The 23,743-nt window shown below is 41.6% G+C and overlaps 1 protein-coding gene across 7 annotated transcripts in view; it reads right to left on the bottom strand.

Annotated features, from left to right (window-relative positions):
• ARHGEF18 (Rho/Rac guanine nucleotide exchange factor 18) overlaps positions 1-23,743 on the bottom strand; it is a 50,713-nt gene that overhangs the window by 7,346 nt on the left and 19,624 nt on the right. For 3 of the 7 annotated variants that reach the window (XM_072919421.1, XM_072919419.1, XM_012571251.5), the window contains 18 exons: positions 17,856-17,923; positions 16,232-16,295; positions 13,202-13,346; positions 12,375-12,487; positions 12,071-12,211; positions 11,372-11,622; positions 10,532-10,657; positions 9,187-9,304; positions 8,142-8,390; positions 7,244-7,320; positions 5,305-5,483; positions 4,841-4,932; positions 4,342-4,530; positions 3,588-3,719; positions 2,479-2,594; positions 2,033-2,089; positions 1,491-1,538; positions 459-926 (listed from right to left, as the gene is read on the bottom strand). In XM_072919421.1, coding sequence (XP_072775522.1) covers positions 459-926; positions 1,491-1,538; positions 2,033-2,089; positions 2,479-2,594; positions 3,588-3,719; positions 4,342-4,530; positions 4,841-4,932; positions 5,305-5,483; positions 7,244-7,320; positions 8,142-8,390; positions 9,187-9,304; positions 10,532-10,657; positions 11,372-11,622; positions 12,071-12,211; positions 12,375-12,487; positions 13,202-13,346; positions 16,232-16,295; positions 17,856-17,923 — 2,633 coding nt within the window. Of the gene's footprint in view, positions 1-458; positions 927-1,490; positions 1,539-2,032; positions 2,090-2,478; positions 2,595-3,587; positions 3,720-4,341; positions 4,531-4,840; positions 4,933-5,304; positions 5,484-7,243; positions 7,321-8,141; positions 8,391-9,186; positions 9,305-10,531; positions 10,658-11,371; positions 11,623-12,070; positions 12,212-12,374; positions 12,488-13,201; positions 13,347-16,231; positions 16,296-17,855; positions 17,924-18,991; positions 23,735-23,743 lie in introns of those variants that run through there. The other 4 variants (XM_072919420.1, XM_030256530.4, XM_012571252.5 and 1 more) reach the window with 3 other exon arrangements.

Here is a 23,743-nt window from a genome sequence, read left to right as displayed (position 1 = left end):
GACAACATGGGGTGATGACAGAGCAGAGAGAAAGTAGGACTTGCAGAATGTTTCAATGAACCAATTTAATCAGACCTCCAAATTTCTGTTTAAAGCACAAGAAATCTTTTGAAATCAACTGTAAAAAATGCTGTTGATGTAGCACAGCTTCTGCAATCATTTGCCTGCAAGTTCCTGAATTTGAAAACTACTCAGTCAGCCACAATTGCAAATAACTTATTCTCCATTTCTATCTTTTTAAAATATATTCTCATTGCTAGACATCTGGGTGGAACTTCACAGACGCTGGGAAACTGCCAAGCTCTGATCTCTCTGAGAGTAGCCATCACCAGCTACTTCAGGTGATGGTTTGAGTAGCCCAGCAAAAGGCAAAAACAGGCTGGTGCTGCAGCAAGTGCAACCTTCATCCAGAAGCAAGGGGGTAAAAAGGAATAAAACTGAGAAAACCAATCCCTCACCTGGCCCATTTCTGGGGAGAAGGTGCTCGACATTGTGTTCTGCTTCTTCAGCTTCCTTAGCTGATCCAGGCGCTCCCTCTCCTTCTCCACAGCTCTCTGGGCTTCCCGCAGCCTCTCCAGGTCGTGTTGATAGGCCTCCCTCTGCCTCTCCAGCTCTTCCCTGTCCTGGCTCAGCCTCTCCTGCAGCTGCCGCATCTCCTCCGCGTGCTCCTGCAGCCGCGCTTCCGTGAGTTCGAATTCCCTCTGCTGCCGGCTCCTCTCCCGCTCCAGGCGCTGCTGCTCCAGCTTCAGCTGGCTCTGGAGCTTCTGGACGTTCATCAGTTCTTCCCTCTGCTTTTCGAAGTTCCGCTGCTTCTCCTGCTCCAGCAGCAGATTCCCCCGGGTGGACTGCAGCCGGTACTGCTTCTCCCGGTCTGCCATGGTGGCTCGCTGCACCTCGATGTAGCTGTCCTGCTGAGATATCACAGCCTGGAGGGGATAGAAGTGCAGCGTGAGGCACCCAGGTTCAAAAAACATGCACAGCTAAGCAGGAGACGACAGCATCTACCAGGTGAGGCTACAGAGTCTTTTTCTTCCAGAGCATATCCTAATTCCAGCTCGTGCAGCCCATGGTGACTGATACGACATTGAAGATGGCCAAGCAAATAAATTACGTTTATCTGTGTCAAACTAGACATTTTTTGCACCTGGAATTGTTACTCTGAATCTAACCAGTCAAAATATTGCTGATTACAAGGTAACAGTAAAAACAACTAATTCATACACACTTCTATGAACAATAAGCACCAAGAGCAGACAGAGCTCAAAGCAGGAAATAATTAAGTGAGCAGGAAAAAGGAAATAATTACTTAAGACAACAGCTCTAACACTTCCTCCAAAATACCAGGCACAGTTTCCTTGAGTTTCAGGTCTAAATTCTGCACTTCACTCCAGCTTTAGGGGTTATTTTCAAGGTAGCTCCTCCCCACACCTGCATATATTTTATTATATTTAGTGCTTAACAAATCTCATGGATAGTAAATAGTGATTTACCTGAAGACTGAAAAGCAACTGCAACAGCGTCTGTATCCTTTGGACAAGCTGAAGAGGAGGAAAAAACATCAGGCACTTGAGCAGAGGTCTGTTTTGAGGCTTTAGACTATTTTTTTGTTTTTTAGCAGTGAAAATAATGCATGGTATCTGTACAAAACGACACACAATGGAAGCATGGCCACCAGAGTACTCTAGCATAGCAAAAGGCAATATGCAGGCACAAGGAATTTCAGTTTATTATTCTTATGCAGATATGAATCAGTGCCCAGCAAATCTCCCTGGGATTCCACAGAGACGTCTTCATCATCTTCTCTTCACCTGAGCTCTTTAACCATCACTTCCTCCTGTGCCCCAGCACTGAATCACTGCACAGGTACAGACCTCACAGGATTCAGAAGCAAGTTTGGCCAGTGAGCTGTTAATGTGTTGGGTTCCACAGACATTACAAACATTGAGTTTTGGGGGTGGTTTGGTTTGATTTCATGCTATTATTACACTAAGGTTACTTGCCATTGGATTTCTTAACAGCAGAAATAACATACCTGAGACTCTACAGTGGGCTGAACACCACTGCTGTCATCCAGCCTCGTCCCATCACTCTGTAAGAGACACAAAACCAACATTTGTGCTAGGGACAATTGCTGGGCACTGGCAGTGCTGCCAGAAAGGGCTGGGATTGTTCCCAGCACTGAGGGACACACATCAAAAATACTAAGTTCATAAGCCAAGCTGAACAGCAGTGTGGTGATTAAAGCCTGTGTTAATGGGACAGCATCAAAGAGCAAATGGTAAACTAAATTATCTTGCCTCTCAAGTGCTGAGCTACCAAGTTGCCCCACAATTACTGTCAAGTAATTTTACAGATAAAGCTGCTCCAGTCCAGCCCTGCCAGCTATGACAACTTTAACTTTGTGAGATTTGTTCTGCACCACTATCATGATGAGAAACACAAGGAAAAGCATTTAAATTCCTCATAAGCTCAACATACAGTTTGAGATCCTTCTTCTGCATCAGAAGAGGGGTCATGGAGCTGCACATCTGAACTCAGTGCAGGGCCTCTCCAGTCCCACTGCCTCTGGTCACCACCACTGCTCTTCCTGCCACCTGAAAGAGGAGAGGAGTATGAGAAGCTCACACCAGCACCGGGCCTGGGATAACTCAGTGAGTGCCAGAGCAAGCAGTAAAACATGCTGACTTTGAACCAAAATGCAACTGCATGGCTTCTCCATGCTGATCCCAAATGGAAGATCAGGCACAGTGACACATAGGGCTGCTCAAAAAAGTATAAAACTTGAGAAGACCAGGTTAAGATAAATAGGGAGGGTAAGTTCAAATTACATTACACTATTTTAAGTGAAGCAACCACAATGTCTGTATGAAAATAATCAGCTCCCAGAAGAACTGCAAGTTCATGACATGGAATACTGGTCAGCAGGAATACTGCAGTCACTGCAGCACCATTGTGAGTGTGGAAGGAGGTAAGGGGAGATGAACCCCTCTTGTAAAAAGTACATGACAGCTGTATGGAGCCTTTCAGAGACATCAGAAAGTGCTCTAGAGATTAACAACCAGTGAAATAAGGGCCATTCACTTTTTCAGTTAATGCATGAAGCAAAAATGGAGATAAATAGTATCTGGTCTTTCCTCTTATTTCATTAATTAACTGATAAATCATCTGTGCCAAAAGGACAATTTATATTACCTAAGGATTCAGCAAGCCTCTAGTGACTGTGCAGATACAAAGTGGAAAAAAGTGCTCATGACATAATGAAAGCAGACAAGTGAATTCAGATTTTCCAGGTTTTCAGGTCAGGCTTACTTTTTTTTTTTAAACAAAATTAAAGTTCTGCATGGAACTGTGGTAGTTATAAAGAATGGGTTACAGTAATGCCCTCAGCATAACACTGAGAGCCCTAGTCTGCTCTCTAGTGTTTGTATCAGGAGCAAAAGATCCAACATGCTGGAGATTTGCTCTGATCTTCCTTTTTAGAGCCTGGGGAAGCTTCTTTATATGAGAGCCTCAATTCCTTGTTCTTATTCTGTGTACAGGAACCACAGTAAAAAGGTCAGAAGAATGCTGAGTGTTCCCTTTCTTACTTTTACTTGAAATTGAGGGACTACTGTCATATCCTCCAAAGGTCTCTGCTCTCCGGGGGAGTCCTGAGCCATCCTCAGGCTGACAGGATGCACTGCCAAAGTGAGTGAAGATAAAGTCCTGGAGATTCTCAGCTGGGGAAGAGGAGAACATGTCATGTAAACAGCCATGTCTATGCAGGAATACATGTTATCATGCTAATGAGTCCACTATAAGTTCAGGCAATGTGAGATGTCCTCCAGTACAGACAGATTTTCCTTTGTGAGTAGCTCTGCATGACAGGCTCTTCATATGAACATGAGCTCTTCCTTAATTGCAAGATAAGGTTATCAAGCCTTGAGTGTTTGTTTTTTCTTTCCTTTCCTAAATAGAAACTATGTTTGGACTTATTTTCTTTCTAAACATACTATCTTTAGACAGGCTGTTTTTAATAGATAACACTCCTATAATATTACATTTCAGGACTGTGTGTTATTAGAGCACACTGTTACCCTTTCTGAACAGATTCATCCTAAGATTCCACTTGTTGATCCTTAAAAATAAGACAATCCAAGCTGTGCAGGTCTTCTACCTAAACCCACAAATGCACTTCACCTTTCTTGCAGACTGGTTCTGAGAACGAGGAAGTCTGAACCGTGTTACATAAAAGCATTATGTTATTACAGGATGATTTTCAGGGCCTGTACTTAGATCCTGGGTGCTTATCCCCACCCCAGCACCTGAGTGAATGCCCACACATTCCCACATTCCATTCACCTTCAGTCACTGCAGACTTCAGAATGGCCTCTCCTTGCAGATTGTCTGAGATATCCCCCCGAAGAAGCAGCCTGGCTCGGGATCCTTGGGAATGGTCTTCAAAGCCATTCACCTCAGACATTTCCAGATAAATCTGTTGCTTCTCAGTGAGACTTTGCAGAATCAGGTCATCTTTCATGTTCAAACGCTCTGAAGGAAGAAACAAAATCAGTCCTGCCTTCCTTGTCACTGTCACAGAACCGTGTTCAATTTGGGAGATTATCATTCATTTTATGACCAGAGTATCAAACGCAGAGATAAAATTAACAGTTAAGGAGAAAACTTATGGAGCAGACAAAGCTTATTAGACTTCTTTAGCCACTAGTTCTACAGAATCTTACACCACCTTGAAGGACATATGAAGGAGAAACTTGATCATATCTTGATAAAGAATTAAGACAGCCATAAATCACAAATAATGCTGAGAAGCAATTTGTAGAATATATAACTAAATCATTACCTTGAAAATCTTTTAACTTTGCAGCTCTTGCTTCAGCCTGCCTCCTCTCTGCTTCAGGTTCATTAAATGTTCCTCCTTCCTCATCAGGACAGCTGTCCAAAGGGAAAGACAGATTTATGTTCGATTTGCATTTAAGATAATTTAAAACCATCTCAGGATTCAACTTGAAGCTTTTGCCTTAGTTGTGGTTTATCCTGGTTTATCAATCTTCCTCCCTTTTCCAAAGCACTGTTGCATTTGACATCAATGAGCCTTTATTTTTAAATAAAAGCAGGATAAAGTCTTTGACTAGTTTTTATTTCATCTTCATCAACGGTTTCTTCCCAATGAACACAAACAGAATTGCACACTGAAGTCTTAACAAAGAAAGTTTGTGGAGAGGCAAATGGATTTTAAAGATAAATTTACACCTGTGAGTAGAAGACAAGCAAGAAATCAGGCTCCTGTTTTTCCCCCTCCCTTACCTCTCCACAGCCCTGCGGATGTGTGCCATCCAGGAATTCCTCTCCTCTTTGGAACTGGTGTGAATTTCATACATTTCTGGTCCTTTTAAGGAAGCGCTAATTAAGAACATTGCCTTTTCCTCATTAGCTACCTCTCTCACAATCAATTTTTGCAATGAGATAACTGGTGGCTTAGAGTCCTGTAAAATAAAATACAGTACATCAGATCTGTTCTTCAGGAATTGTGTTTCCTAGCTGCCCCCTCTTCCTGTTTATCCAGAGCCACCAGGAGCTGTAACATCATGAAATAACTCTGACCTTTTCACATGACACTTCTGATTTTGTCATTTGATCAATGAAAATATGGAATTAAGAATGTACAAGTCAGAAACAAGAGGTCTTGATACCTGATTGAACATCAAAGCCTGTGTCAATTTAAAGATTCTCACTGAGTCCCAGAAGTCAAGAATAGGCTCAAAAAATTTTGCTCAAAAGGAGGCAACCCCAAAATTTGAAAAAGAAAACAAAAACCTTAATGACACATTGTGAACTGAAAGAAGAGAACAGGAGGAAGTGTTAGGGGTTTTAAGTTGGCTCCAAAAGAAATAAAACAGAGGTGCTAGAGGGTGTCAGGCCCTGATAAAAAATAAAATGACACCAGGTGACAAGTAGTGTATTGTATAATGAGGATTAACTGGATTGGCTGTCAGCCTTTGCAGTGAAAACACATTTACAGGAGGGATATTAGTTACTAAAAACCTGTCTAGGCTTCCTACAGCACAGCTCCAACATATGCAGCCTAGAAAGTTCTTTCCCAGGATAAAGTAGCTCTTTGTAACTGCTGAACCCTCACAGAATAATCTAGAGCCATGATAAGAGAAGTGAAGTGTGAAGCAAACACCAGGAACACCAGCTTCTGCCAGCTTCTCTGAGCAGCTGTACTGCAATTCCAGCCACAAACAGAGGTCACTGGAAAAACAGAATCACTGAACAGATCCATTTGCTCCCTCACTTGATTTATTTATGGAGAACTGATATTAAATTTCAAATGAACTGTACACATAAAGTGATGCGCAAAAAAAAAAAAAAAAAAGTCAGACTTTAAGTGTAGAGCACGTTTCCAGAGAGGAAAAAAATCCACCACACAGCACCCTGTTCTGTGCATTAGGAGCAGGGTAATTGAAAAGCAGTTGTTTGTACAGCCCTGAGGCTACCAAAATAGCTTTGCCATTAGAATTCAGCTCTAACATCAATGTCTCGGAAAAAAAATACATCCAAGAAAACAATTACATAAAAGAGTTTCTCTGTTACAGGTTCTACAACAGCCATCAGTGAACTAGATCAGGACAAAATGTATGAATTAACTTCTCTGAGGACACCTGTGGAAATGCCCTAGAAAAGCAAGTGAATTCACTGAATGTTCTGGAGTGCTGCAGCAATAACATCTGCATTTAGTGCTCATTCCATGTATTTCAGGAAAGTTCTCTGCCCCTAGTAAATCTCAGGGCAGTATGATCACAGTTCCCACGTCCCTAACTGAGATGGCAGATTCTTTCCCTGCACATAAACAGAAGCAGGATTTATTCGCAAGTGTTTTTCAAAGGAAAGTTCTACCACATGCAATGTCCATGAGATTGTGTACAAAACCTCAGCCTAACACAGTTCAGTGAAAAGGAAAGGCACAGCACAAGAAGAGAAACAGTGAAAGCCATGGGAGATGTGGCAGCTACAACTGGCCAATGCAAGGAAATACTGTTTTGCACTGGGAGAGTGGAGAAAGGATTCAACAAGTAACAAAACTGCTTCAGAAAAAGTGATTCCATAATACTTGGCTGGTTTATTCACTTAATTTTCTTCCTGAATCTCCTATAACAAGTATCTAACAATCCTGTGTTTTTTCTGTAGTTACTGTCACTCACAAATGCTCTAAGTGCATGTATTAAATGAGAACAACACCTACCACGGATGCAAATGTGTATTTTTGGTCCTTTTCTTGTAAGAGCAACAGTACATCAGTGAGCAGGACTGCCAGAATATCTACAGTAACAAAAGAGACAAAAAGGGAAAGAAAGTCATATCTCAAAGCAGAAAGACCAGTCCAGACTCAAAAATCACTTAACTTTTATTTCCTGTAGGCCAGGGAATAGCATGCCAGCATTTGCAATACTGGGTCTTTACTGCCTTCCACTTGGGCTGTCCCCAGCCAGGCTGCACCATGCAGAAGCAGCTGATTTAAACAGAGCTCATTTAAAGCTTGAGAACACCCACACACACATCCTACACATGGACTCCAGCACTCCAGAGGGAACACATCCCTCTCAACAGCAGATTCTTCTGGAATTGCAGCCACTCAGGGTCCCACCTACTCCCGGCTGCGCTTTCTGTGCCACTGAAGCTTCTCCTTGAACACTTGAGCAATGAAGCTGCTCAAATATTCCCTGATGGCCACTGCTTTGATTTTCTGGCAAATGCAGAATTAAGTGTCATGCGGTTGACATGACAAGGGTTTTGCAAAGTGTGAAGCAGAGCTCGCACAAGATAATGCCTTTCCACAGGAGACAAAGTCAGGATGACTCAAAGCTTTGTCATCCATCTGAAGACTTCCCTCTTGAATTGGAAAGCAGACCAGCCAGATAATAAGCAAACAGCATAAGGAACTTATCATGCACCATTACAGAGATGCTTATTGGACAAGCCAAGAATAGAACAAGTGCTATTTCCTCCAATATCCTATTAAACAAGTAAGTTATTGTCATCTTATTTTATACCAAATCGATCAGTAATAAACAGTTACTAAAAAAAAAACCCCACATAAATCTTGTTTCCCAGTTGTGTTTTTGCCCTTGCTGGTGCTGTACCTTTGAGCCTCCCTGATGCAGCTTTCCAGTACAGCATCCCATCCAGGAGGAGCCGCCTCTGGCCCATGTCATCCTTCCGGAACAAAAGCCCATTCTTGCATTTCCCAGATGATTTCAGCTCCATTTTGTGCATGATCTCCTTGAGTCGCTGCCCCTTCTCACACTCATTTACCATGGCATCTACATGGGTGATGGTGTCCTTAATTAAACCAAGGGCCTGGGTCAGCTCTTCGTAATCTCTAGTTCCAGCTAAGGGAAAAGAGAAGCAGTCAGCCACATTTTCAACTCTGGAATACAAGACATGAGCCACCCAAATGTAATTTGGCATAAGGGTTCCATACTGGACACCTAACAGTAAAACAATTTTATTTTTAAATTTTATTATAAAATTTTATTTATTTAAACATAAAATATAATAACCTAAAGCTCTGAAAAGCAAATGAACCAACAGGTTTAACTACTATGGGTTTGTGGCTGCAGACTTTAAAAGCTTCTCTTCTCCTCTGAGGAGAGGCTAGGAGAATTGGGATTGTGCAGCCTGGAGAATAGAAATTTCAGAGCGATCCAAGTGTGGCCTGAAGGGAACCTACAGGAAAGATGGAGAGAGACTATTTAACAAGGGCCTGGAGTGACAGGACAAGGGGGATTGGCTTTAAGCTGAAAAAGGGCAGGGTTAGATGGCATATTGGGAAGAAATTCTGCCCTATGAGGGTGGGCAGGCCCTGGCACAGGGTGCCCAGAGCAGCTGTAGCTGCCCCTGGGCCCCTGAAGTGTCCAAGGCCAGGCTGGATGGGCTTGTAGCAACTTGGCACAGTGAAAGGTGTCCCTGCCCATGGGAGAGGGTAGAATGAGATGAACTTCAAGGTCTCTTCCAACCTAAACCATTCTGTGATTCTCTTGACTCTCTGAGGTGAGACTGATCTGGCACCATCAGCCAAAAGAGAAGTGAGAAAGCAGGCAACAGCCTGTCTGAGGTAAGAACATGCAAAACATGGCAGAAAAAGGACCAACAGACAACTGTGAGGCTTCCAGGAACCATCCCCACCTTCTGTGTTCTGAATGATCCGCTCCACCAGGACCGGGTACTTGGTGATGCGCTGGGTGACCAGGAGGATGCACTCTTGAACACCCAGCCTCCTCACGATGGAAGAGTTCCCAATTTTCTAGAAAACAAGAGAAACTTGTCACACCCACTGTGCACTGTACTCTTCTAACTCCCTCTCCATTCACATGCCTTCTGCCCCAAAACACCTCTGCACATTAGACACAGCACCATGAAATTAGCTGCACTCTTCTACTAAAGCAAAAATCCTGGAAGTATGCAAAAAATTGCCTTTATTACTGGAAAATATCTTAGGTACTGTTTTCAACTACTGTTAACTAAATGTGGAGCCAATCAGGGAAACTTCCAAGTCTGAACTGACTGCCTATTGCTAACTGATCACACTTTATAACAGGGTCAGACCTTAAATACATAGAAAAGTTCTGTGGTTTTAAAACCAGACCCAACCACCTACCAGTCAAATTAGATCAATAAGGAAGGAATTAAGTATTTCTTTTACCACTGTATGCTCCCCAACAGCCTGACCTACAGAAACACATTCCTGTTTAGAAATGGAGGACTGTAAAGCAGCAGTTAATCTGACTGCAGGCACAGCACACACCTGGCAGCTGGAGAACACAGTACCAAGATCTTTCTCTACAAGGACTGAAGCTGCATGGTTTAAAACTCTGGTCACTTATTTAGTTCCTTGGAAGTGAAGGGCTCCCACTTTAAAGGCACCTGGCTAAGATGAGCTGTAAGTACAGAGCTAAGCTGGAAAGTTCACACAGTATCACTTACTGGTGACTGGAAAATGAGACTATTTAGGCCTCTGCAAAGCCACCTGAGATTCAGGTTACAGCTTCCACTTGGCTGTGTCTTTTCAGCCCTTCCCATTGACTGCATGTTAGAGTGTGCAGCAAACCACCCTGGAGCCAATCTTTTGGGTTTGGAAAGGTGATGGCGTGAGCAAAACCTGACTAAGAGTCCGTGCTTTTTCTACAGCAGCTCATCAACAGCACTTATCATTGATTTAATTTATTAACAAACCAATTTATCCTGATGGCCACACAGCAGGACAGAGCCCTGAATTGAACAAATACTCTATTTCCCAGTCCTGGGTGCTCCCAAGAGCCTGCCTCAAATATAACACTTGCTAATTGTGGTTTTGTCTCCAAGTAGCTCAAAAGATCTAAAATACAAGAAGCTCACAACCCACCAAATAATGAGAATATGTCTCTAACCCTGCTCATTCACATTTGAGGGATCTTCAAGTACAAAACAAACCCCAAAGCAGCTAAGTATATCTTGCATAGTCAGAATAGGAGATTCCTGGTTAATTTTTTACCTTTATTAAGTTTTGGAACTTCTTATTGCTTTGGAGCAGGTCTTTGTAATGGCTAACAGCTTCATTGTGTCCACAACAGAACACACCATATTTTTCTTTCATTCTCTCCCCATTTTCACCTGAAAACTAATTGGAAATAGAATTATGAAAGACATGAATCATTCAGAGTAAACCTATCTCCACTATAAACTCCAGGTTTAACACAGTTTCTAAAACATTTCGCCTGTATTTCAATTTCTTCTGTACCAGAAATCAGAGATTTATGCAGTGCGACATGTGGGGGCTTGGAATACCACAAGATAACCAAATATTAAATGATGGTTGTAATTATGAGAATTTTTAAAAAGGATTTCTGGATCTCTGCACTTAAAAAGTCTGTGAACTGTAAAAGTTGAAGGGCAAAAAAAAAAAAAAAAAAGGTCATGATATATGATAGAAATTGTTGCATCCATTCCATGCTAGAATGGTGCTAAAGCTGCCACAAGTTCAAAGGATCCTGACTGCATTTTTAAAAGATCAGAATGAAGAAGTCTGGCTTTATCTGAAAGAGAACCAAGTTTGGAATGGACACTAGGAAAATGTTACCTTACTCTTGCAATAGATGAAAAGTAGAATCAAACAAGTCACATATCCCACAAGGTGTACATGTGCACGCCCAAAGAACATTTAATATGTTACTTGTGACTAGATATATTCCTGGGAGTCATGCTCCCACATTAACTGGGAAGAGAACCATAAACCCAGGATGAAATCAATCATTGCATCACATAATTTTACCCTCACAGGTAGCTTTTTAGAAGCTTTATAGTGTCAACATCATTGGTAGGATTTAATTCACACCTGTTTTACCAAGAGGTCTCCAATGTTCTGGATTATATAATTTCGGTCACTGCCTTCTTCCAAGGATTCCTTTCGTCTCTCCTTCAGCTGGAGCAGGAATTGCCCGTGCATCTCCAGCAGCTCATCCACACAGGGAAAGAGCTTGTTGATGACTGCATTTGAGAACTGCAGCTCCTCTCTCATGGCTTTGGAGTACACCTTCAGCATTATTTTCAGTGTCCTAACATGGTGCATTTCAGTCTGCATTAGTTCTGGGCAAGGTGAAATACAGAAATAAAATCAAAAGTCATTTATGTGCTGTGCAGTGAGATATAAGAGCAGGCTCTGAAAGCCACAATCATCTTCTCCACTACAGTCTTTGCATCACCCATGAAGCTCCTAAATTTGCCTTGCTAATGTCCCAGCCCAGCAGCGACTGACCCTACTTCTTTAAGGACATCTCCCAGTGACAGTTGAGCTGTTCCCTATTTGTACAGCTGGGCTTCACTGCTTACAGAGCCCTGCTAAAACCCATGGGATGCTTAAAGGCATTCACACAAGGAATTACATATATTAATGCAGGTAACAGACTCGAAAACTTTCACTCAGTTTTAGTTTTCAAACACAAGTCAAAATGGGAACCCACAAAAATGATTTCTCCTTTGTTTCACAACAGCGGCACTATGAAATAGAAGTTTTAAGAATAACAAATACTCTTACCATAGATGACATCTTGCCTTTTTATAACATCTTTCCTTTGCTTTTTTGCATAAGGCTGTTCCACTGCAACACTCCAAGACTCTGCCTCAAACTCATGAGCATCTGTTTCTATTTCACTCCGGAGGGACACAGAATATGCATCTAAACCAAAAGCACATTCAATTTCAATTATTATTAAACTGTTTCTCATCATATCCCTGTTTACCAGCAGTAACAACAAGAAGAAGAAAAGACAACTCAATGCTGCTTTCAAACCCGTGGGAGAAGTTGCATAACAATCCTGAAAAGCACAGAAATTCCATACCTTCCAGAAAAATGGAGTCTGCTGTTGAAGGTGCAAGCGAGATAACATCATCTGAAGTCTGCTTAAATTTTACAAAGCCTGAATCCCCTTCATCCATGTCTCCTGAAATTAGCCTAAATGGCCAAAGAAATGAGACCAGAACAATTAAAAAAAAAAATCCAACTTCTTTAACAATCATCTAAACTACACTGCAATTATCTTACAATAAATAAATAAAAGATATCACTGCACTCTTTAAACAGTTAAATCAATTTAGCAACTCCAACGCTGAAATACTGCAGTTTAATTAGAGCAGCATGAGCAAAGCTTGTAACTTCTGGTATGACAGTTTACAAGGACATCACCTGGTGACAAGGCACAGCCAGTTCAGAGTACAAAGGGCACTTTCACTGGGAAGGGAGTATAACTAGGGCACATCAAAAGTAAATAGCCACTTAAAACAGCAGATAGCCTTGAGTTTGCTTACTATTTAAATGAAGATATTCAGCAATTTAAAACACTGCTGCCTCCTACACCAGGCACCAGCCCAACCTAGAATAGCTGAACTCAGATGAGACCACTGACTTTAACAGCAGTTCTTGAAACAAATACATCCATGAAAACCATAACCTAGACAGAAACACTCAAATACTGCACTATTTTACACAATATTTTTTGTGACACAGGACAGAGGGACTAAAGAAAAAAAAAAGAAAAAAAAAAACATTGGTCAGGGAAAAAACTTTCAGAATTAAATGCTCAATAGCTTGAAAAAAATACATGAGTTCTCGTTTTTCTTTTCACACTGGGGAGGTGGGGATGGATTAGAAGAGAAGCATTTTACTCACCCAAATTTATTAACAGCTCCAGCAGCGTTCAGTGAAGGCTGGGAATGTCCTCTTTGGGCGATAGTCATCCCGAGGTTCCGGGACAGTGCTGGGGTGCCATCCGCTCCCAGGAGAAGACTTCGGGGCTGCTCCTTCAGAGAAGTGGCTAAAGAGGCAAAAATGGAATTGGTACTCAGAAAATGAGGCGTGCACTGCAGCTCGCCTGCTCTCAGCCCTCGCTCGGAATGCGGCCGGAGAACTGACAGGATCTTGGATGTCAGGAGCTCGTTGTCCAAAAAAACATTCTCATTCCATTTTCTTGAAAAGGAACCACAAAAAGACAGCTCGGGGTGAGCTGGAATCGCATTGCTTCTGCCGCTGCTTTTTGAATTTGTATTCCCCATGCTCGCCACTGGCTGCCCTCAGTCCTGGCACAGTAAAGTGGCCCCAGAGATGCTCTGTTTTTATACTACCTGTGATCCTTCTAGAAATGTAAAGCTGCCACTTAACTTACTGTATTGGCTAAATCAGCAGGTCTGAAGTGCAGGAAATTGGTCCCTACTGTGCCCATTTAGTGTGGAAATTGCAAAGTATCTTCTCCTTTAGTAAAACACCAGAACCTACACACAATTATTCACACCCCACCGTATAAGGGCACAGAACATTTCATGGCAAACAAGAAAAATCAGAGATCACAGAAAAAAACCCACAAGTTCTTTGCAATCCTTACTGCTCACAGCAATTTTTATCTGCATGCACACACACTGCACATAATAGATACCTGAGCTAAATTTAATTTTAATACTGCAGCTTTTTAATGCTTTTTAAATCTAGACAGATTGTGAACTGGAAAGATATTTGAAACTTTAATCACTATTACACAATATGTGGAAGCCTGTAATAGACTTATAAAAAATGGATACAATTATTTAGTACTAATGTCTGTAATAAATTATAAGGAACGGGAGACAAAATACATCCTTTTAAAAAAGGAACTTCAGGGCAGTCAAAGATGAAGACTCAGCCAGACAAACTTTAGAACTGATCCCTGACAAGGTCTGTAGCTGCCCTTTTTCAAAGAGCTTTTAAGGACATGGGAGTGGGATCTCAAGGATCCCTGAACCCAGGGCTCTGTCACTGCAGGGACAGACCCAGCTCCTCTCCCAGTCCCATGTCCAGGAGGCTGCTGCAGGACCAGAGGCTGCTGCTGTAGTTCCCAGATAAAGCTTATGCATCACTCTTTCAGTAAAAACACTTGTGTCCACCCAGTCCTAAAAGTTCCCCTTTTTCAGCCTGCCCTCCTTAGTGTACCTTCACTAGTAATTCTCTCTCCCACTTCTGCCTTCTCAGTGAAGCACAGTTAAATCAAGGTATTTGTGGTTCTTGTCATGAAACAGGTTTTGCCACATTTTTTCATATCCCTGCTCTATACCTGCTTGTCTCTCATTTCATCTTCATTGACAGAAGAATTGTTTTGGGGCTGCAAGGGAGGTCTCATCAATGACATTTAATAGAAATTATATCACCACATCTTTTCCTGCTGGAAATACTTTTCCCAAAAACAGTTTGGGTTTGAAACTTCCCAGCTACACACACAGAGTACATAGTCAGTCTACAACAAACTGGGTAAACTGAGTCCTTTCCATCCCCTTCGAGCCCCAAAAAGAGACTAATTAAATATCTGAAAGATTTGCCCAGTCAGATTTCTTAAACAGAGGCTTAATAACCAATGTCCCTACATTTCCATTTGGGGAATTATTGAACTTATTTGCCATCAAGTTCTCTTTCTGTGCTCCACAAGCCAGGAACATAAAGTTCTTTTACACAAGGATAGGCCAGACCGAAAAATCTCCAGAGGCAAAACAAGGGTACAGGGATGGGGACACACAAAACAGTTTACACCTCTCTGAAAATTAATTTTTCTTTTACATTGAGACAATATCTTTGGGGTTTTTTGCTGGGCAATGCAGTCTGCAGGGCTATGCTGTGGCTAGTAACATACAATGGCCAGGCTATTAGCTGTTCCTTTAATTTCCAGCTTCTGCTTTTGACTAAGGAAAATGAGTACTGCCTGCCTAGCAGAGCCTGCACAGCCCACAAGCCATTTTCTGAGTTCAATTAGCACTGTCTGCACACTGCTGTGCCCCACATCGATCGCTGCTCCCCTCACACAGACCAGCCCTACAGACAACTGCTCCCATTTTCATTAGCCCTTGCTTCCTATTTTAGTCTCTGCACTTTCTCCTAAATGCACAAACCCATTCTGGGTAATGCAAGCAGCCACTTATCTCCTTATAACAATTATCCCCTGTGCTGCCTCTTGGGAAGAATCATTTAATGAAGAGGACACCTTGCAATGCAAATGGTACCTGAAAACACCTGAAACACCCAGAGTGATGCTCAGACATCCAAGTCAGCTGTGTTTGACACTCACCTGCTCTGTTAATGCACCCCTTGTAACATCTTGTAAAATTAAAATGCCATTTAATACACATGTGACTGGGATGGTCTTTTCCAGGAGCAAAAAGATATTTCAAAGCCTATGCTGCAGTACAGATGCTCTTTCTTCTTGGTTTTTTTTCCTCCCAGATCCTTTTTCCTCATTTTATTTCAACAAAGATTTATGTTTAGACCATTAGTGCTAGCTTGTCTTAGAGATTTCTAGCAACCACTAGCTGCAGGCAAGTTTTAAATAGACAATTATGAAAATCTGATGTAAAACAAAGTTCACAGTTCTAGTCTTTTCAGAGGCCAGAGAATAGACAATCAATGAAAAACGAGCTTATTGATCCCTTTTCACCATGATATTTTGAGGTTACACAGCAAGAAGGTATAAAGAAAAATAAAAAGATAAAAAGATAAAAACACACAGGAGATTGCTAGGAGCCTCTAAGCCATTCCCAATAGAAAAAAAAATGAAACCATCTTATTAAAAGAGACCTTCTCTATACTTCAATAACACACCGTGTATAGCCTTTAAAACATATTAAAGAAAAAAAATGCAATTGAACAGATAAGCCTTGAGCACAGAAATCATTCTTTAGTACAAACCTGGGGAAATGCACTGGGGCGAACTTTGTGGAGATCCAGAAGGTCTGTGCTGCAAATCTTTCTGCTATAGGAAAAAATACAATATTCTTACATATCCAGACCAAACTTTCAGTCCAAAATGAATCATATTTTTCCTATCCTATAGCATTAACTGTAAGTGAAGATGTTCACTGAGAATATAAAAGATTTAACACAATAACAGCTTTGATTTTTTTCATGTGTCAGACGAATGACAGAGACATTAACACTTTGTATTAAATTCCACAAAGTATAAATCAGGCTGAAATAGAACCAAAACTGAAACTACAGCTGAATTGAAGCTATGAGAATTAATTTATGGGATGAAAGCAACCCCTTCATGTTGACAGTCTTCACTTTGCTATAGTTTAGTTCCTAGCAATACTGACTAAACTAATTCAGCCACTCTGAACAAAATTCAGGCTGTCCATTTCAAATTGCATCTTTGGTAATCTTTGCTAAACCTCGTCCTTCTTGCAACACTAGGATATTAAAACCTACTGAGATACAAGTTATCCAAGATTCAAAGAAGTTAAATAAACAAATAATACAGGCTGTAACAAATTACTTTTGGGGAGCTTCCCTTTGGGGTTCCCATTTCTGACTGAATTCTTCACCCCATTTTGTGCCACCACTCCTTCTCTGCTCTCTGCAGGAGTGGTTTGTCAGGGCTGATTCAACCATGAAGTTCTGGGTGGTGGTGAAGAGTGGAAATGAAAGCATCAGAGCAAGTGAAGTTTTCGGTTTAAAAGGAAAATTCACAATGCCCTGAGATGTTTAAAATTATATATCAAAACCCCCACAAGAACATTTCTGCCCTCAGAAGAGTTACATTCTATATCACCAATGGCTGAACACACTTCCTCTAACCTCTAATTGCCCAGGTCTGAGCTGCTCTGCTCTCTCTTTTCCCCCCTCACAGTACTCCCTAATCTGCTATCAGTCTCTGAAATCATCAGCACTTGCAGGTTAAAACAAACTCAAACTCCCTCAAGTATTATTAGTTATAAGCAGGAGGAAATGATTTTCAAAACCAATAGCAGAACAAAAAAACCCAACAGATAGACATCTATGTGAAACAACCTGTGACCTTACATGCAATCACAGGCACCATGGTGACAGAGATAAAAAAATAAACAGCATAGCAAGACCAAGTTCATCACAGTTCCCAAATGAAACCATTTATGCTGCATTTTCCAGCTTAGAAATAAAATGCAACTGTTACAATCAAATTCCCTTCCACCCCTCATGCTCTTCCATCAGTTTTGAGATGGCACAACATTCAAATTATAATTTAATAATTCCCTATAATTGAATTATATTCCATATAATTCAATTATATTCCCCAAAAAGTTTGAGCACTCTTAGGGTTAGTCACAGATCTGGGACACAGGCTAAGGAATTCACAGTATAGCAATAAAATGTTTCACTTTATTTTCCCTCCACACATTATCATTAATTACTATAATAACAAGTTAATAACTACTTCATACCTCAAAGATGTAGGGCAAAATTCTGTACTGATGTAAATTAAACCATTTGCATAAATTAAGCTTATCATGTCAAGCCCTGTTATTATAAAAGAAGAACAAATGTTAAAGCCCACCTTGGGTCTGATGCTGCTGCATTCAGTCAGCAAACTCTTGCAGTTCTTGTGGACATTCACTGCACAATCTGAAATGCACATACACACAAAAATTCTTAATTATTCTTCTTTCCTGTCTAGGAAAAGGAATAAAGGCACACAAAGGATCTTAATTTTGGAAGAGGTGCAGAGAAAGCTTGGGTGTTGTGGCAAGCATCCTTGTTGTGCATGTTCTGGTCTTGATTTCATACCAAACCCTGGAGTTTTTTCAGTAAGACTGCACTACTGAGTGCAATTCACACATGCAAGAACCAAGAGCCACTCTGGAATGCACAAACAGTTTTCTGCCCAACCTCCACTCAGTGAGCACAGCTTTCCTCATCTTTGCAAAGGCCATTTCCATGCCTCTCCATCCAAAATTGATACCAATCAAGGGGCAGCAATTCTTTGGCTCCACAGGAATAGCTGCCTTTCTGCATGGACTATTGCTGGGAGCTGCAGTAACTACAGTAAATTAACGATCAAAACACTCTCCAGAATCATCAGAGCATTACCAGCACCACAGCATTACCACCCTTCCAGCTGCACAAAGGAATTGTTTCCAGATACAAGAACCAAAGCAGTGCTCTCACTCGAAAGTCATAAAACTATTACTAGTGTAATAAAATCCAATCTCCTTTTTTTTTTTTTTCTCCTGATAACTACTTATTGAGAAAACAGGAAGGAAAACTGATAGTGCCAAATATTTTCTGCAGCCTTTCTGTCTATCTATAAAACAAGATCCTTCATCAAAAGCAAAGCAGGGCACCAACAACTCAGTAGAGGACACCAGGATTTGCCTTTTGCTAGACATGCCTGTTAAAAGAGAAAGAACAAAACTGGAAAGATGAACACCATATCTGCTAGAGAAACGCCAGTTTATGTTTAAAGCACAGAGGAAAAACTATTTAAGGTCCCTTGAGAACCACCCCCACCCTGGCGCCAGGACTGGGGATCTGCTTTAAGGCTCCTGGCTAACCCAAAGAGATGCTCACTTCTGTTTTCCATAATTTCAGCAAAAGCCAGAGAACAGGTCCAAAATACTTACTTGGCTTTAAACACAAATAAATTAACAAAGATATAAAAACAAGACTGAGAGAAACACTGAGTGTACAGACCTGCAAGATGCTCACATGTTACACAACTTCCCCAAGTGTGGGAAATAAACTGCAGAGTTCTGCTCCCAAGTGCCTGTCACATGAAAAAAAAAACCTCCACAAAAACTACCACCTCCCACAACTTCTCTTATTTGGGATATTCCTACTGCTACCACCCCACGCCACAAACCAAAAGGCACCACATCTAATTTCAAATGTATGTTACCTCTGCAAATGCACAAGAAAAAATGGATGAAAATTATCACTTATTAAAACTGTGTAGGGAATAACAAATATATTCATTATTTCAGCAATGGTAAGGCCTCCACCTACCACGAGGGAATGAAGAGCTTGTAAAAGACATGCCTCAACAACAAACAAGTAGTTGACAATGGAAATCCCTTTTCTCCTGAGACAAAGAAACAAACTGTAGGACAAAAATCACCGCACAAAAGGAAATAGAGAAAATTCTCCATGACGTCAGGCTGGGTTGGTTTCAAGAGCTGCTCACAGATGGGCTCCCTTCAGGGCAGAACAGGCAGCCCCATGGATCCTCAATGTTCCTACAGCCACTGCCTTTCCACACCACGTCCTGAAATCCATGTAACTCATCTAGAATTCTGTAATATAGTCATCTAGAAACATCAAATTTCAACTAGATATTCATATTCCCCAACATTTACCCATTTTCAGTGATTGCATTTAGTAATTTTTTCCCTATCAATGATTAATAGGACCAATTCCACTTGAAAAGCCTGGGTTCCTTGTTAAGGTAACTGTAAAAGGGATGTCACTTAAAAACGTATTTCAATTTTAAAATCATGCCCTTGCTCTGTAAAAGATAACAGCTTGCAGCACTCTCAGTAGGCATTTTTCACTTAATCAGCTGACATATCTAATAGTGCTGTGTATGACTTCCCTCCACTGCTGAAAGGCTCTTTACACAACAGCAGAGAACATACTAGAAAACAGCAAAATGCTACAGAAAAGCCACAGAAAACTGCAGCTGAATCCAAGGACCCGATTCTGCGTGAGGCTACTTTGAAATAAATTTACTTAATGATTTCAAAGTGGCTTTTTTTTTGCCCACATAAGAGAAAGGTGAAACCTGTCAGAAGACTGTTTTATAAGCATATTTCATTTTCTGAAACATCCTCTAGCTTCCTCTATTCAACACTTCTGCAGTGCTGAAGGGAGGCCACTCTAATTCAGGATGAGCAGGAGCTTCTGAATACCAGTGGCTGTGGTTTCCTTTTAATGCATGTAAGATTTCTGCATTTATTATCATTACTCTGCATCCTTATTAAGCCTCTCTGCAAATGCTATCAGAGAACTGCAGGGGTGAAAAAAACCAGCAAAGACAAGAATGAGAGACATGAGGGACAGGGGACAGCAAAGTAGGGACAGGAACCTGCACACATGGAGGCTGATGTTTAAGAGCAGAAATACACATGAAGGGTTTTTACAGGTGTAGAGAAATAACAGATCTCTAACAGGTGTAGAGAAATACCAGATTTCTATCTTTTCCAGTCATCTGGAGTAAAGCAGCATCAGTAAACTCAAACTGACAAAAAAATTATTTTTGCATTTACCATCAGTAGAATTTGGTCTTAATCAGATCAAAAATTTGGGAAGGTCCAAATGAAAAAAAAAAAAAAAAAAGAAAAAAGGACAGTTCTGTCAGCAAGCAATTCCCAAACTGGAGAAGCACAGAAGATATTCCTGAGAAAGGCAGAGATAAAACCTCAGAGGGCTGCAGCCAGCCCCTCCCTTGTCTTCTCCTCCCTCAATCACCCACTGAGCAGCAAGAAGATTAATTTGGCAGGGAAAAACAGACCCTCCAAAGGATTTCATCTTGATAGAGACTGGGCAGAAGGGCTGCCAACACCAAAGTGTCAACACACTGAGAAGGTCCAAGGATTTGGGTCACCTTGACTGGATGGGGACAGGAGCACCACTACTACAGCTGAGGGTATCAGAGCAGCTGAACCACCCAGTGTGGAAACTGAGCAAACCCACCAGGGTTGTTCCTGGGCTTTAATCAACATATTTGGAATTAAGGTTGAGAATTTTGGGAGCATCACATTATCCCAGAGCTGTGTACTACAGTGACTCACTCACTTGAAGCATTTTGCAGGGGCCTGTGCCAAAGATGACCTAATGAGTGACTAAAGCAAGGACCTCAACCAGCACAGAAATATTTAAGACTAAAAGGCTAATAAACATTAGAAAAGATCCTGTTCATGGCTGAGGGTAACAAATTTACTATCTGTTGTAATAAAAAACATTTCCCTTATTAATGAGATGTTTTCCCATCGGCTCACAGAAAGTAATTTACAACCTAGGAGCATTTTATTGGAGTCATTACAACACCCAAAAGCATCACCCTATTCACACTAGGAGAGGGCAACAAACCTGGCTGGAAAGGGGCAGGCAAAGGCATTTTTCCCCCAGCTGGAATACCTTCCAGGGGATCAGACACTGCCAATGTCCTATAAATGTCTTCCAGAATTGGATTCCAGGACAAATCTATGACTCACCAGATATTATGAGCACTATGACCCTGACCTTTGGTCTGGAACGGTACTGCCCAATAAAATAACTCTTAGAAGGCCATTTGAAAACAACAACTCACAGACAAAAACGCTGTGATTAATCTAAAATTCTCCTATTGACTTTCTTTATCTCAAAGATTTTTTTTTTGTTTACTTTTTAAATGACAGATTAAAAACAAACCACTTTAAAGCAGCTAAGTTCAAACAGGGACAGACTTTAACAGTGCTTCTAATGATACAAGGAGTTCAACGATATTCAACACCTATAAAATCCAGCCAGCTGAAAAGAGCCAAGGACAAAACAGCTTCCTTATGAAATTAGTAATTTTAATATTTTTTTCCTGTTTTCAACTGTCTAATGCTTCAGGGATCAAAAAGAATCTCTTGCTTCCTTCCTCACCCTTACACCACACAGGGAACTCCTCCCTCTGGAACTGACAAAGGAAACAACCCTCATATGAATGATTAACACTGAATATAAACTCTGCATTTATAAACAGAGATATACAACACAACAGCCAAGAAACATTTCAAATCACCACAGCATTCCAGAAAAAGCAGAGTGACCGTGATAAAACTTCTCAGAAAAGAGGAGGAGTTTCATTGGAACACGAGGAAGTTTCTGTATCGGGTAAATCCAGGTCAGGTACCCTGAGGAACTAGGCGCAGATTTCACTTTGTCCTAGTGGCTCCAGTGGTCGATGTTTCCTTGTTTTCTCACTTGTCTAATTACGCAGAGGCAGAAACCAAAAACTGGAAGGGTGCAGGAAGATGAGATACTTCACATTCTGAAACAGAGACAGTCCATGCCAGAGAGCAACAGCACTAAATTATCAAGTTTCAGCCTCCCTGTTAGAGCATTCCTCTTTGTCTCCAAAACAACCTATAATTACTTGCTCACTGTATCTGGTTTTATTGTCAAAATATCAGCTGGATGAGGCAGAGAGAGGGGTTGTGTGATTCCCAACAGCGCAATTCTGGTGGCCGCAGGGTTTTCTTTAGGCACAGAAACACATAAACAACCAACACTTCTGGTTTTTAAACAATACCAAGTAAAATCTGCATGTTATCCTAAAAGAAAGAGTCTCAATTCAATTCTCACACTGAACCCTTCCCCCAGTCTACGCTACAGAACTGAAGCAGCAACTATGACAATCATAAAAGGTATTTAAAATATTTCATAGGTAAACAGTAGGTGGAACTACAACACACAATGTCCGATGGCTCCTGTCTGAGAGCCATGTTTCACGGGTTTCTTTTATTTTACCGCGCCAAAGAGAAACTATTACTTTTATAAAATTGAACAAAAAGGATCAAATAAAAAAGCCTCCCATAAAACTCTATTAAGAGGGGAGTGAAAAGGAACTAAGAAGCAGCCCTTTTTTCTCTTGGTGACACACCAAATCTTCAAACAATATTCAGAAATTCTGCTTATTTATTAGAGCAGCAAAACGAAATATAGTACCAGAAACATTCAGAAAGCTGTTTGTTCGAATCACTGCCTGTTTCCCTGCTCCTCCTCCAAAATCCATCACCACTCCTAGCTCCTGCTGGCGTTTCCTTTCAGCACACAAAAGCTGAGCTGATACCATCTCCCGCTCCTCTCTCCAAGGAGCCAGAGATGTGGAATATTTAAAACGGGTCAGTCTTCGCAACTGTGGACAAAGGGAAGTTTTCACCACTTTTTCCCTAACACATTTAAGGTCTCTTCACGCACATCCCAGACTTTTCTCGCTGCTGCAGCACCAGTACACACAATGTGTGTAACAACCGAGAGGACGAGGTGCGGGATATAATGATCACAAGGATGCTCAGACTCAAGATATGGCATAAAGAAAGCCGGTTTCACACAGGCTACAAGCCGCTTGCCTCCCTACCGCACGCAGCAACATTTTTCACTCCTCCCGTAGCCCTTGAAAGAGCTTTACTATAAACACTGCATCTTTCACGCTGCGTCCCGTCCCGCAGCTGAAGCGCTGAGCTGCACAGCTCGGGACGGCTGTAAACCTGCGGGACTGGGGCAAAGCGAAGATCAAGCCGCTGTCCCGGCCAAACGCCGGGACGCCTTGGAGCCCTCCGAGCCCCGCTGCCTGCACAGCGACCGGGGCCGGGCGGTCCCCGCGCCGCGGCCCCGGAGCAGGGGTGCCGGTGCTCGGGGGCGTGCTAGGGCCGGGGGGAGCGGAGCCAGAGGCCGGCGGGCGCGCTGACAGCCCGGTCT

Source organism: Taeniopygia guttata, chromosome 28 (genome assembly GCF_048771995.1).
Source record: "Taeniopygia guttata chromosome 28, bTaeGut7.mat, whole genome shotgun sequence".
Classification (NCBI taxonomy): Eukaryota; Metazoa; Chordata; class Aves; order Passeriformes; family Estrildidae; genus Taeniopygia; species Taeniopygia guttata.
Note: the sequence above shows the minus strand (reverse complement) of the source record. Positions and strands in the feature narration are given on the sequence as shown.